Source organism: Hemitrygon akajei, chromosome 12, assembly GCF_048418815.1.
Source record: "Hemitrygon akajei chromosome 12, sHemAka1.3, whole genome shotgun sequence".
Classification (NCBI taxonomy): domain Eukaryota; kingdom Metazoa; phylum Chordata; class Chondrichthyes; order Myliobatiformes; family Dasyatidae; genus Hemitrygon; species Hemitrygon akajei.
In genome coordinates, this window is record NC_133135.1 from 108,338,323 (window position 1) to 108,351,447 (window position 13,125).

The window sequence follows — 13,125 nt, forward strand, 5'->3', positions numbered from 1 at the left end:
GCTTAGAAAAATAGAGGGCTATGGGTAACCCTAGGTAATTTCTAAAGTAAGTACATGTTCTGCACAGTATTGTGGGCTGAATTGCCTGTATTGTGCTGTAGTTTATCTGTGTTTTTTTTCCCTACATTCTATGTTTTTTTTCTAATAAACATCTATATGGAACACTGTCATTCATTATCAGAGACCACCACCCAGGACATGATCTCTTCTCACTACTCCCATCAGGTAGAAGCTACAAACCTTACAGGACTTGCACCGGAGTCTCAAGATGGCGCTCATGGAGTAAACCGCTTCTAGGCTTTGCTCCAAACCTTTTACGTCTTTTTAACCTACAAACACCCCTTAAGGGATCTTCTTATACTTATTCTAAAGGGGTCTAAATATACAGAATTTTTCTTTTTAACTATTTGAATTATTCTCAACTTGCTGAAATGTCTAGAGCAAAAGAATCGAAACAGACGAAAGAACCGATAACTTTAGAAACAATTGTGAAGCTTATAGAAGACAAATTTGAAGAACTGGAGAGAAAAATAACCGTAAAGTTTTTTCGGTTTGACGAACGTTTGAAATTAGTTGAAGAAAGGCTCCAGACCCTTTCATTGGAATCACAAAAACAACAAGCAAGTATTTTGGCTCTTGAAGAAGCCGCTCGTAAGAAAGATCGTATAATCGAAAAAATACAAGAAGAGCAAACTTCGACGTCTCAACAGATGGATCGCTATAAAGTTAAAATTACTGATTTGGAAAATCGCTCTCGAAGACAAAATCTTCGGCTAATTGGGATTCCAGAAAAATTTGAAAGCGGTGATCTTACCGTTTTCTTCTCTAAATTTCTAATGGATGTCCTGGGTTCAGAGGTACTGGATATTCCCCCGGTTCCGGATCCATTATCCCCATATCAAAGAACATTTGATTTGGGCAGCTCGGAAAAAAGGTATGATATGCCATCAAGGATTCAAGTTTCGCATTTTGGAAGATTATAGCCCTGAGGTTTTAAGGGCTAGGCTGGCTTTTAGATCGGTTATGTCGAAATTTCACCAGAAAGGCTATAAGCAAGCGCTGTTATTTCCAGCACATTTGAGAGTTACTCTTCAGGACGGAACTTTTCGGCTGTTTAAATCGCCAGCGGATGCTCAAGGTTTCCTGGAACAATGACATTCTATTGGGCTGACCAATGCAATCTACCCTATAGATTTGGATCTGTTATAGATTGACGTTTGGGTTTTTTTTGGGGTATGGTTTACACGTATTTCTTATATACAGTTAAAGTTTTTTTTTGCTGGGTTTATTTTGACTTTAATATTTTTTCATATTATTAATCTATTAGCATTGAAAATAACTTATTAGGGTTTCTTTTTCCTTTTTGCTTTTCTTTTTTAAATCGATATACGCTCTCTTTTATACTTTTAACATTTAAATATTAAGATTTGAAAAAAAAATAAAATGGCGTTTCTTCTTCCCGACAGACTTTAGTGTTTGGAGCGTCATTACTGTTTTGATGTGTTTGAAAGTTTTAAACTTTCATTTATTGTTTTAATTCTTTGTTTAACCCTTTTGTTTATATACATTTATAACACTAATTTTATATTTTAACTTTTGTTATATCAACCCTTTTTTATAATGTGGGTTGTTTGTATTTTTTTTTAACTTTGTTACGTTTGAGTTGCCGTCTTGAGACAAGGGGGTAATTTTAGTATTAGATTGCTTGCTTGCCTCTTTTTGGCTTTTTTCCTGGGGTTTTGAGGGTGGTGAGAGGGGGATTTTTCTTTTTTCTCTTTTTTTCGCTTGCTTTTTGCTTAGTTTTATTTCATGGGCTTATATGAAACTACAAAAATGGCTGCAGTGCTGTGACTTCCGGTTTCCCCTTGAACTTACTTCCTTCTTCCGGGTTCATGAGTTCACTTTTCTTTCAAACTTATGTGTTAACTGTAATATATATTGTCAATATGGATAAGACTATTAACTTTGTTTCTTGGAATACTAATGGTTTAAATCATCCGATCAAATGGAAAAAAACATTCAAAGTATTCCATAGAATGAATGCTAATGTTATTTTTGTACAAGAGACTCATGTAAGGAAGGTGGATAGTCAGCAGTTGTTTAGGTTTTGGAAGGGCCAACAGTATCACTCAAATTCGCAAGCCAAAGTGAGAGGTGTTTCTATTTTTATAGACTCATCAACTGCTTTTATACATCATGAAACAATTTCAGATCCACAAGGTAGATTTTTGCTTATTACTGGCTTACTTTTTAATCAAAAAGTTGTTTTAGTTAATGTTTATGCTCCAAATACTGATTGTCCTGAATTTTTTAAATGCTTATTTACATCCTTTCCCAATCTGAATCAATATAGATTGATAATGGGTGGGGATTTTAATTGTTGTCTAAACCCTTTGATGGATAGATCCAAGCCCACTCAAACTCTTCCGAATAAATCGGCTTCTCTTATTAATTCTTTTATGATTGATTCAGCTATTTGTGAAATTTGGCGTTTTTTACACCCTAATGACAAAGAGTTTTCATACTTTTCCCATGTGTATCATAATTACTCAAGAATTGATTACTTTTTCATTGATCAGCATTTACTCACAGATGTTATGGATTGTAAATATGACTCTATTACTATATCTGATCATGCACCTTTGAAGTTATCTATTAAGATGACGGATTCATATATTAATACTAAAGGTTGGAGGTTTAATCCTGTTTTACTGCAGGACTCTGACTTTGTCAACTTTATTAAACAGCAAATTGATTTGTTTTTCTCAACAAATTCTACAGCAGAGATCTCTAGTGGAATTTTGTGGGATACTTTTAAGGCATATATTCGTGGACAGATTATTTCATATTCTGCTGGAGTTAGGAAACGAACTAATTCTAAAATATTTACATTAGTTGATAAAATTAAGGCAATTGACAAGATCTACTCATTGACCCCTAGCAAAGAACTTTATAAAGAAAGAGTGGAACTTCAAATGGAACATAGTTTACTATTATCCTCCTCAATTGAAAGTCAGTTAATTAAATCGAAAGCTCAATTCTATACATATGGAGATAAGTCTGGTAAATTACTAGCTAACCAATTGAAAATTGCTTCGGATAAGCGACAGAATACTAGGATTCGCAAACAAGATGGTACTCTGACGATTGATCATGAAGAGATTAATAAAGCCTTTCAAGATTTTTATAATTCCTTCTATCAATCAGAATGTACTAAGGACTCTTCTATAATGAATGAATTTTTAAGGAAATTGAATATTCCAAAAGTAACTGTTGAGGATAGTGTATTTTTGGATACACCTATTACGGAGTCTGAAATAGAAAAGGCTATTTTTTCAATGAATTCGGGTAAAGCTTCGGGTCCAGATGGTTTTTCTGCAGAATTTTTTAAAATCCTTTTCTTCCATACTTTCTCCTTGGCTTTGTAAAATTTTTAAAGATGCATTAAGTATAGGCAAACTACCACAACCTTTTTATGAAGCTTCTATTTCTTTAATTCTTAAAAAAGATAAAGACCCTACTGAATGTGCATCCTATCGGCCTATATCTTTGCTGAATACAGATTTTAAGATTTTTAGTAAAATTTTGGCTATTAGATTAGAAAATATATTGCCTCAGATTATTTCTGAGGATCAGACTGGATTTATTAAAAATCGCTATTCATCTTTTAACATTAGAAAATTAATTAATATTATTTATACCTCTTCATTTAAAATACCAGAATGTGTTATTTCTTTAGATGCCGAAAAAGCATTTGATAGAGTCGAATGGTCATATTTATTTAATACATTGCAACATTTTAATTTTAGTTCAAAATTTATATCATGGATTAAATTAATATATCATAAACCTTTAGCTTCGGTCTTTACCAATAATCAAAGATCCCCTTTTTTTCAATTATTTTGGGGTACAAGGCAAGGTTGTCCTTTAAGTCCTTTATTATTTGACATTGCTTTAGAACTCTTGGCTATAGCCATTCGTGAATCACCCAATATTTTAGGTATTACCCGTGGGGAGCGGATGACTTGTTATTATATATATATCTGACCCTGAAAGATCTATTCCTGCTATTTCTTCTTTGCTTGCTCAATTTAGTAATTTTTCTGGTTATAAATTGAATTTTAATAAGAGTGAACTATTTCCATTAAATATGCATGTTTCAATTTATAATCATGTACCATATAGAATTGTTACAGATTATTTTACTTATTTAGGTATTAAAATTACTAAAAAACATAAAAATTTATTTAAAACTAATTTTTTACCTTTAATAGATCAAATTAAGCAACTTGTTAATAGGTGGTCCCCACTATCTTTGTCTTTGGTAGGCAGAGTTAATGCCATTAAGATGATGATACTACCTAAATTTCTATATTTATTTCAAGCATTACCAATTTTTATTCCTAAATCTTTTTTTGATATGGTTGACTCTAAAATATCTTCGTATTTGTGGCAGAACAAAAATCCTAGACTAGGCAAAAAATATTTACAGAAGCCTAAGAAGGAGGGCGGCTTGGCTCTATCAAACTTAAGATTTTACTATTGGGCAGTTAATATACGGTATTTGATATTTTGGACACAAGAATCGACTACAGTTGCTGGCCCACAATGGGTAAATTTGGAATGTAAATCTGTGCAAGATTTCTCATTGATCTCAATCTTAGGATCTTCACTTCCTTTTTCGTTACTCAAAATGAATAAACAGATAACAAATCCCATAGTCAAGTATACATTACGAATCTGGTTTCAATTTCGTAAATTTTTTGGCTTGAATAAGTTTATGCTGTCAAGTCCTATAATATCTAACTACTTCTTCCGACCATCATCTATAGATCAAGCTTTTCTCTTATGGAAAACAAAAGGTATAACATGTTTTCGTGATCTGTTTTTGGATGATAACATCATGTCCTTTGAACAGCTATCTAATAAATATAATTTATCTAAAACCCATTTTTTTAGATATTTGCAAGTTAGAAATTTTCTGTATAATGAATTAAAGTCTTTTTCGAAAGAATGTCCATTGGACATTACAGAAAGAATTTTAGCTCTCAATCCTTATCAAAAGGGTTTAGTAGCTATCTTTTACAATATGATTATGAATGTACAGCCAGATGTATCAGAAAAAATTAAGAAGGAATGGCAGGAAGAATTGCATTGTCCTATATCTACTGAGCAATGGGAAAAAATTTTATCATTGGTAAACTCATCCTCTATTTGTGCTAAACATGCTCTAATACAATTTAAGGTTGTACATAGAGCTCAGATGTCTAAAGATAAACTTGCTCGATTTTATTCTTATGTTAATTCAACCTGTGATAGATGTCATTCTGATGTTGCTTCATTGACTCATATGTTTTGGTCTTGTCCTTGTTTACAAAACTATTGGAAAGATATTTTTAATATTATTTCAAGAGTTTTAAATATTAATTTCCAACCACATCCTTTTACCATAATTTTTGGTCTACCAATGATAGATAATAAGCGTTTATCCGCTTCATCCCAATGAATGATTGCATTTGTTACATTAATGGCTAGAAGATCTATTTTACTGAATTGGAAAGAAATTAACCCTCCAACTGTATTTCAGTGGTTTTCTCAAACTATTTCCTGTTTGAGTTTAGAAAAAATTAGAAGTGTGGTTTTTGATTCTTCAGTTAAATTTGAGGAAACTTGGAGACCATTTATTCAACATTTTCATATGAATTAAATAGTCTGATCCTGAACCTCATTGTTACTATCCTTAATTGTGTGGATGGAGGTTCGGAGTTATCGGCACTACTGTATGTATTTAACATTACGCAATTGCCCATGTTGGTTAGTTTTTTTTTATTAGTTTTTTTTAAGTTCTCTTAGATTTTTGGTTTTTTTTTCTTTTTTCTCTTTTTCTTAATTCCTTTACATTAATACTATGAGTTTGGGAGACTTTATATATTGATTAATACATATCTGATTGTTTATTTAAACTATTAATTGTGTACTCTCAAATGTTTTGTACTCATATTTCACTTATGTTTTTCTTAAAATTAATAAAAAGATTTGAAAAGAAAAGAAAAAGACTTGCACCACCAGGTTCAGGCACAGTTACTACCCCTCAACCATCAGGTTCTTGAACAAAAGGGGATAACTGCTCACACTTGCCCATCCATTGAGATTTTCTCACAACCAATGATTCCGTTTTAAGGTTTCTTTATCTGATCATCTCATGTTCTTGGTATTTATTGCTATTTATTTATATTTACATTTCCACAGTTTGTTACCTTCTGCACTCTGGTTGATCTTTCATTGATCCTGTTATAGGTCCTATTCAATCAATTTGCTGAGATACCCACAAGAAAATGAATCTCAGGGCTTCTTTTAAAAATCTATTAAATATACGTAGATGGTAATTGATTTATTTGTTTATTATTTTTATTATTTTTTTCTCTCTGCTAGATTATGTATTGATGGAGTGAGTTTTTGATTCTTTTATTGTGTGATTATGATACCATTTGTGCTTGCTATCTTGTGAGTGCTTTGTGCTGTGTGTGACCATTGGTACTGTGTTTTGCACTTTGACCACAGAGTAATGCTCTTTCACTTGGCTGTATTCATGAGTATTCATGTGTGGTTGGGTGATAATTAAACAAATAGATTTGAATTGAATTAAAGCTTACCTTGGACTTCTGGATACTTTGTCAGGATTTGAAGAGCCCAGCACAGTGTTGTACTGGTTGTTTCAGTTCCAGCCAGAAATAAGTCCTGCGTCATCACCAGCAAGTTTTTATGAAAAAACTCGGAGTTAAGCTCATCTTTCTCCTGACCCAAAGCAAGCAAAAATCCACATTTTAAACAGAAGGGATTATGCAGATGCTGGAAATTGTGAGCCACACACACACACACACACACACACACACACAGACATACACACTCACACTCGATGGGGGTTAGTGAGCAGTTGACATTGTTTCAACCTGAGATCCTTCATCAAGGCTGAAAAGGAAGAGGGGGGAGGGAGGGGAAGGAGTACATTTTAACAGCCTTCAGATGATTTTCAACTTTAATTCAATTCATGCCTTCCTGGCACATATTTTTTTAATTTATTAAGATTCAGCACAGATTAGGTCTTTCTGGTCCTTCAAGCTGCGCCGACCTGCAATGCCTTATCACGGGACAATTTACAATGGCGTATGAACCTACAAATCAGGACATCTTTGAACTGTGGGAGGAAACCAGAGCACCCAGAGGAAATGCACTGTCATGGTCCGGATCAGTTTCCCTTTAAATTTATCTAGGTTGAGTTATGATCTGGACCGTTGACTCCTTGTTCCCCTTTAATTCCTTGTTTCCCATGTCCCTCGAGCTTGGTGATTAAGGTAATTTACTCTCGACCGAACCGGGAGTTTATAAGCCCCAGGCTTCAGCCGTTCGGGGCGAGAGTGTTATGGAGCATTAGTGAAGTCACCGTACCTACCGGCAGCCAAAGTCATCCAGCCAGAGCCAACTAAGTTTCTTGCTGGAGCAAGCCAAGACTCCTCCCGCAGCAAGTGCCAGCAATTCGCCTTCCCTTGCCAGAGTGGGTCCGGGCAAGGTTAACCCACCAGGGGTGAGTTAAGAGCTCCCCCAGCTTGGAACAAACTTGGGTCCAGTGATAGTACCGTCTGTTGTTTTGTCGTTGTGTATCCAGTGCAGTAGGCAGGCCGTTTGCCGCTACTCGCATGGGCTCAGTGTTTCATGTCCTGCGTCTGAGTCTGTCCCTTGAAGAAGAAGAGTCCCGGCTCCATGCCTGGTGTCTTAAGGCGGAATCCCAGCTCAGTGTTTCATGTCCTGTGTTTGAGTATCAAGTCCTTGCCCTGGTGTTCCAAGTCCAAAGTATCAAGTCCTGGCTGTGGCGCTCCTCGTCTCCAAGTCCGGGCCGTGGCGCTCCTCGTCTCCAAGTCCGGGCCGTGGCGCTCCTCGATGTCTCCAAGTCTGGGCCGTGGCGCTCCTCGAAGTCTCCAAGTCCGGGCCGTGGCGCTCCTCGAAGTCTCCAAGTCCGGGCCGTGGCGCTCCTCGTCTCCAAGTCCGGGCCGTGGCGCTCCTCGTCTCCAAGTCCAAGGTTTGTGTTCCTCGAAGTCTCCAAGTCCAAGGTCTGGGTTCCGAGTCCTGGCTCTGATCCCCGATCTCCAAGTCCTGGCCCCCCAGACCCTGAGTCCCAGCCTAGTGCCGGGCCTGATTCCTCGTCCACTATGCCTATTCCCGTTTCCTCTTTGCTCTCCTTGATTTCCCTGTTCTATCCTTGCATCATGGTTCTCCTTGTAAAGAGTAATAAACTCTATTTTAGTTAATCTTACAAAAACGTGTTTGTGTCCTGCATTTGGGTCCTCCTCCAGCACCATTGCCCCCCACAGTGTGACACCCACACAGTCATGGGGATAAATTCCTGACAGGTAGCGGTGGGAATTGATTGTGGGTAAACCTGTACTGTGAAGCGTGGTGCTAACCACTACGCCGAGGTGCCACCCTAATGCTACCGTGCTCTATAACAGACAAATGTTTGCAATACCAGTTCCCAAAGAAACAGAAAATCATGGAAGCTTTTAGGAGGCTCAGCAGCATCCACGCAAAGGACTGTTGAGACAAAATGCCAGATTCTTTTTCTAAAAGCACTGAGATCTAAAGGCATTTTCATTTCTTAGTTTAAGCAGTTGTATAGTTTTCATCGAAAAGATAACCTTTTTTTGGGTGGCACAGTAGTGTAATGCTTCAGAGTACAGGCAACCCGGGTTCAATTCCAGCCGCTGCCTGGAAAGAGTTTGTACGTTACCACTGTGACCGTGTTGGAAACACTGGGTGCTAAGGTTACCTCCTTCATCCCAAAGATTAGGGGAATCATTGGTCATTGTAAATTGTCCCAATTGGGCTAGGATTAAACTGGTGGATTGTTGGGTGGTGCCTACTGTTGCTGTATTTCAAACAATCAATAATTAAATAAATATGGGAGGTAGGGTTTAAGGGTTGGCACAACATTGTGGGCCAAAGGGCCTATACTGTGCTGTACTATTCTATGGTCTATGTTCTATGTAAATTAATAAATATGACCTCTCTGCCAAATTAACAGAGCAGAACAAAGAGGGATATGGAATTAATGCAGGTAAATGGGATTAGTATAGACAGGCACGATGGTCAACATTGATGTAGTGGGCTGAAGGGCCTGTTCCTGTGTTTTTCAACTCTGATCTAATTTGCCAATTAAGAAAAATCGGGTGCCATGGTAGCGTAGTGGTTACTGTGATGCTATTACAGCTTAGGACGTTCCAGAGTTCGGAGTTCAATTCCAATGTTGCCTGCAAGGAGTTTGTACGTTCTCCCCGTGACTGTGTGGGTTTCCTCCGGGTGCTCTGGTTTCCCCCAACAGCCCAAAGGTCAATTGGTCAATAAAAATCATTCTCTGATTAGGTTACGGTTTAGCAACATATGGGGATCAACAAAGTTCAGTGTCCACACCAAGGTGAAGTTGTACCAGAGCTGTGTTGTGCGGGTCAAAATGATGGTGTTTGAGAGAGAGTGACCTCGTCATTCCACACCATGACCTTCTGGAAGATCCTCTGTATTTTCTGGCCAAGAAAGATCTCCAACCACACTCTACTCCTTCAGTGTCACCAAGAGGACATGGTCACCATCATGAGGAAATGTTGGACATGGGTTGGACACGTGATGAGAAGATTTGACAACGCCATCATCAAGACAGCACTTCATTGCACCCCTGAAGGGTGGAGGAAAAACAATTTGTTGCCGTACTGTAGATGCAGAAATGAGGACCCTTAACCACATCTGGGGCACAATAGAGAAGATGGCCAAGGACAGAGAGAAATGGAGGACCTTCATTGCTGCCCTAAGCACTATCGGTGTAATGGGCAGTAAATAACTAAACTGAGTAAATAGACTGGCTGCTGGTTGGTGCAGCTCTTTGGGCCGGAAGGGCCTGTTCTACATCATATCTCTAAGATAAAATAAAAAAGTTATTATCTTCAGTGTACTTGGTAGGATAGTGGGAAACTTGCTGCCATTACTTCATCCATCTTCGTGAGGAAGCAGTCGATGTAATCCCTGGGGGAGTCTTTCTGGACAGTCTGTTTGTGACTTTGAATAGTTTTGGCCAGAAAACTTCTCAAGTTTGTGATATTTTGGGAGACTTTTCGGTGAGGTCCAGGCAGGAAATCCATGATCCTCGGAAAGGTGTTGTACAACTGCGAAACAAACACAAACACATCATTTTCACTGACATGGTGCTCAGTTGAAAAAGTTCAAAGTTCAGAGGATATTTATTATCGAAGTATGGATGCAGTATGTGTCAAGAAAACAGCCTCTCCCTCAATATCACATAAATAAAGGAGCTGGTTGTGAATTACAGGAGGAATGGAGACGGACTAACCCCTATTGACATCAATGGATCTGGGGTTGAGATGGTAAACAGCCTCCAGTTCCTCGACATCCACATCACTGAGGACCTCACCTGGTCTGTACACACCAGCTGTGTGGTGAAAAAGGCACAACAGCGCCTCTTTCACCTCAGATGGTTGAGGAAGTTTGGTATGGGCCCCCCAAATCCTAAGAACTTTCTATATGGGCACAATTGAGAGCATCCTGACTGACTGCATCACTGCCTGGTATGGGAACTGTACTTCCGTTAATACAGGACTCTGCAGAGAGTGGTGCGGACAGCCCAACACATCTGTAGTTGTGTACTTCCCATGAGTCAGGACATTTACAAGGACAGGTGTATAAAAAGGGCTCGTAGGATGACTGGACTCCCAGCCATTACAACCACAGTCTATTTCAGCTGCTACCATCCGGGAAGCAGTACTGCAACATAAAAGCCAGGACCAACAGGCTCCGGGACAGCTTCTTCCACCGGGTCATCAGACTGATGAACTCACGCTGACTTGAGTGTACTCCATATTACATTGGTTGTTCTATTTATTATAAATTATTATAAATTACTATGATTGCACATTTAGATGGAGACGTAACGTAAAGATTTTTACTCCTCAATGTATGTGAAGGATGTAAGAAATAAAGTCAGTTCATTTCAATTCATTCAATCCAATCCACAAACTGCATTGATTAAACCTTATCCAAGACCCAAGACTCCAGCACAATCCTCCGGCAGCATCAACTAAGAAGGTGAGAGAAAGTCTTTTCAAAAGAAGGGACCTTCCTTTGGGAGCAGCAAGTGAAATGTAGGGGGGGAGAGAGAGAGACCATCACACACAGACACCTTCCTCTGGCAGCTGCGAGTGAGAGGCTGCTAGATGGCACTGAACACCTGCCCATCTTCTGCTCTTGCCTCGATGATTTCAATCTTCCTTGAATCCTCAAATGGCGAGATCAGTTAGAAACTGAGTCAATTATGGGCTCGCGTCCCATCTCCAGGCTTCTTGGCCTCAAGAATGCAAAGTGCCAGAGCGCTCAATTTGCCCAAAAACACACACCGTAGTGTAGATCACAGGCTCCAATAGTGGAAGAAACACATTTGGAAGAAAAAGAAGAGGTAAAAGAAGCAGGGTAGAGGCAAGAAATTAGCTTTGTCACATTTACATCAAAACATATCGTGGCATTATTATCTTCATCTTGAACCCATCACTCCTACTGGAACAAAGGCCCCCAACAGTATCCCACCAGAGTTCTCTGTTCTGGGCCAGTCTTTCAAGTTATCCCCAGGTATAGCCCATCTTCTTCCTCTCTCAGTGACGCGGTCTTTGGAGTTTCTGTAGCTCTGTAATTTTTATGAGATGGGGTTATGAGCACCATACCCACCCTCCTCCTTTTGGGATCATCCAAGGCAGAGTTGGTGTAATTATGGTTGCATTATTATTAAACATATGGTGCTGTTAGCATTGTTTCAAGTTCAAATGTCATTCAACCATACATGAATATCACTAAATGAAACCCCATTACTCTGGGCCAAGGTGCAAAACACAGTACTGACAGTCACACACAGCAAAGCCACATATAGCACATGTAAAATAGCAAGCACATATAATAAGAACAAACAAGGGAAAATCTGCAGTTGCTGGAAATCAGTGAAGTACAATCACACAAAAAAAATGGTCCAAGTCCCTGAGTCCATCAACATTGCAGCAGTCTGCAATCGAACACGATACCAGCTCGTCTTCTGCCGAGCGAACACTGGGGGCAGCAACAGCAGTGTGGATGCCTCCAATGGAGCACACCAAATCCGATGCCTCTCTCATGGGCAACTATGAACAGGCAACAATGCAGCTTGAGGTCTAGTCCCCATTGAGTTGTCATTGAGTTTTAATGATTAATGATTAGGACATGCTCTCTTCTTACTGCTGCCATCGGGAAGGAGGTACAAGAACCTCAGGACTGACACCCTAGATTCAGGAATAGTTATTGACCTTCAACCATCAGGCTCTTGAACCAAAGGGAATAACTTCACTCAACTTCACTTGTTCCCTCATTAAAATGTTCCCCACAATATATGGATTCACTTTCAAGGACTCTTCATTTCATGCCTCGATTTTTATTCTGCACTCTGGTTGAACACCTTATATGGTGGTCTTTCATTGATTCTGGGACTACACTTTGTTAATCTTACACTTTGATCACTTTGTGTGATCACCTGGCTATACTTCTACTCCCTGAGTATAGGCAAAGACTGAAGACTGCAGCACCAGTAGGGACAACCAAGAAGGTATGGACCAGAGAGGCACAGGAGTGCTTACAGGACTGCTTTGAATCAGTAGACTGGACTGTGTTCAGGGAGCTACTTTCAAACCTGGATGAGTATGCCACAGTTGTCACCAACTTCATTAAAACCCATGTAGATGAGTGTGTGCCTACAAAAACTTACTGTACATTCCCAAAACAAAAGCTGTGGATGAACAAGGAGATTCAGGTTCTGCTAAGGGCTAGATTTGTGACAATCCCGATTCAGGTCTGGCAATCCAGGAAACCAGGAAACCAGGCATAACTTGTGGAGGGTTATTTCAAGAGCCAAGAAACAATTCAAGAGAAGTTTGAGGCAAAATCAGATCCATGTCAACTCTGGCAGGGTTTGCAGGCCACTACTTCCGACAAAGCAAAACCCAACATCATGAATGGCAATGATGCTTCACTACCAGATGAGCTCAACACCGTTTA

General features: G+C 38.9%; 1 protein-coding gene across 3 annotated transcripts in view; it reads right to left on the reverse strand.

Moving 5' to 3' along the window:
- The window catches only part of LOC140737358 (cytochrome P450 2C19-like), a 78,477-nt gene that overhangs the window by 25,233 nt on the left and 40,119 nt on the right, over window positions 1-13,125 (reverse strand). For 2 of the 3 annotated variants that reach the window (XM_073063814.1, XM_073063816.1), the window contains exons 5-6: window positions 9,996-10,205; window positions 6,654-6,795 (exon numbers count right to left, since the gene is read on the reverse strand). In XM_073063814.1, the coding sequence (XP_072919915.1) occupies window positions 6,654-6,795; window positions 9,996-10,205 (352 nt within the window). The remainder of the gene's footprint in view (window positions 1-6,653; window positions 6,796-9,995; window positions 10,206-13,125) is intronic. The other variant, XM_073063815.1, reaches the window with a different exon arrangement.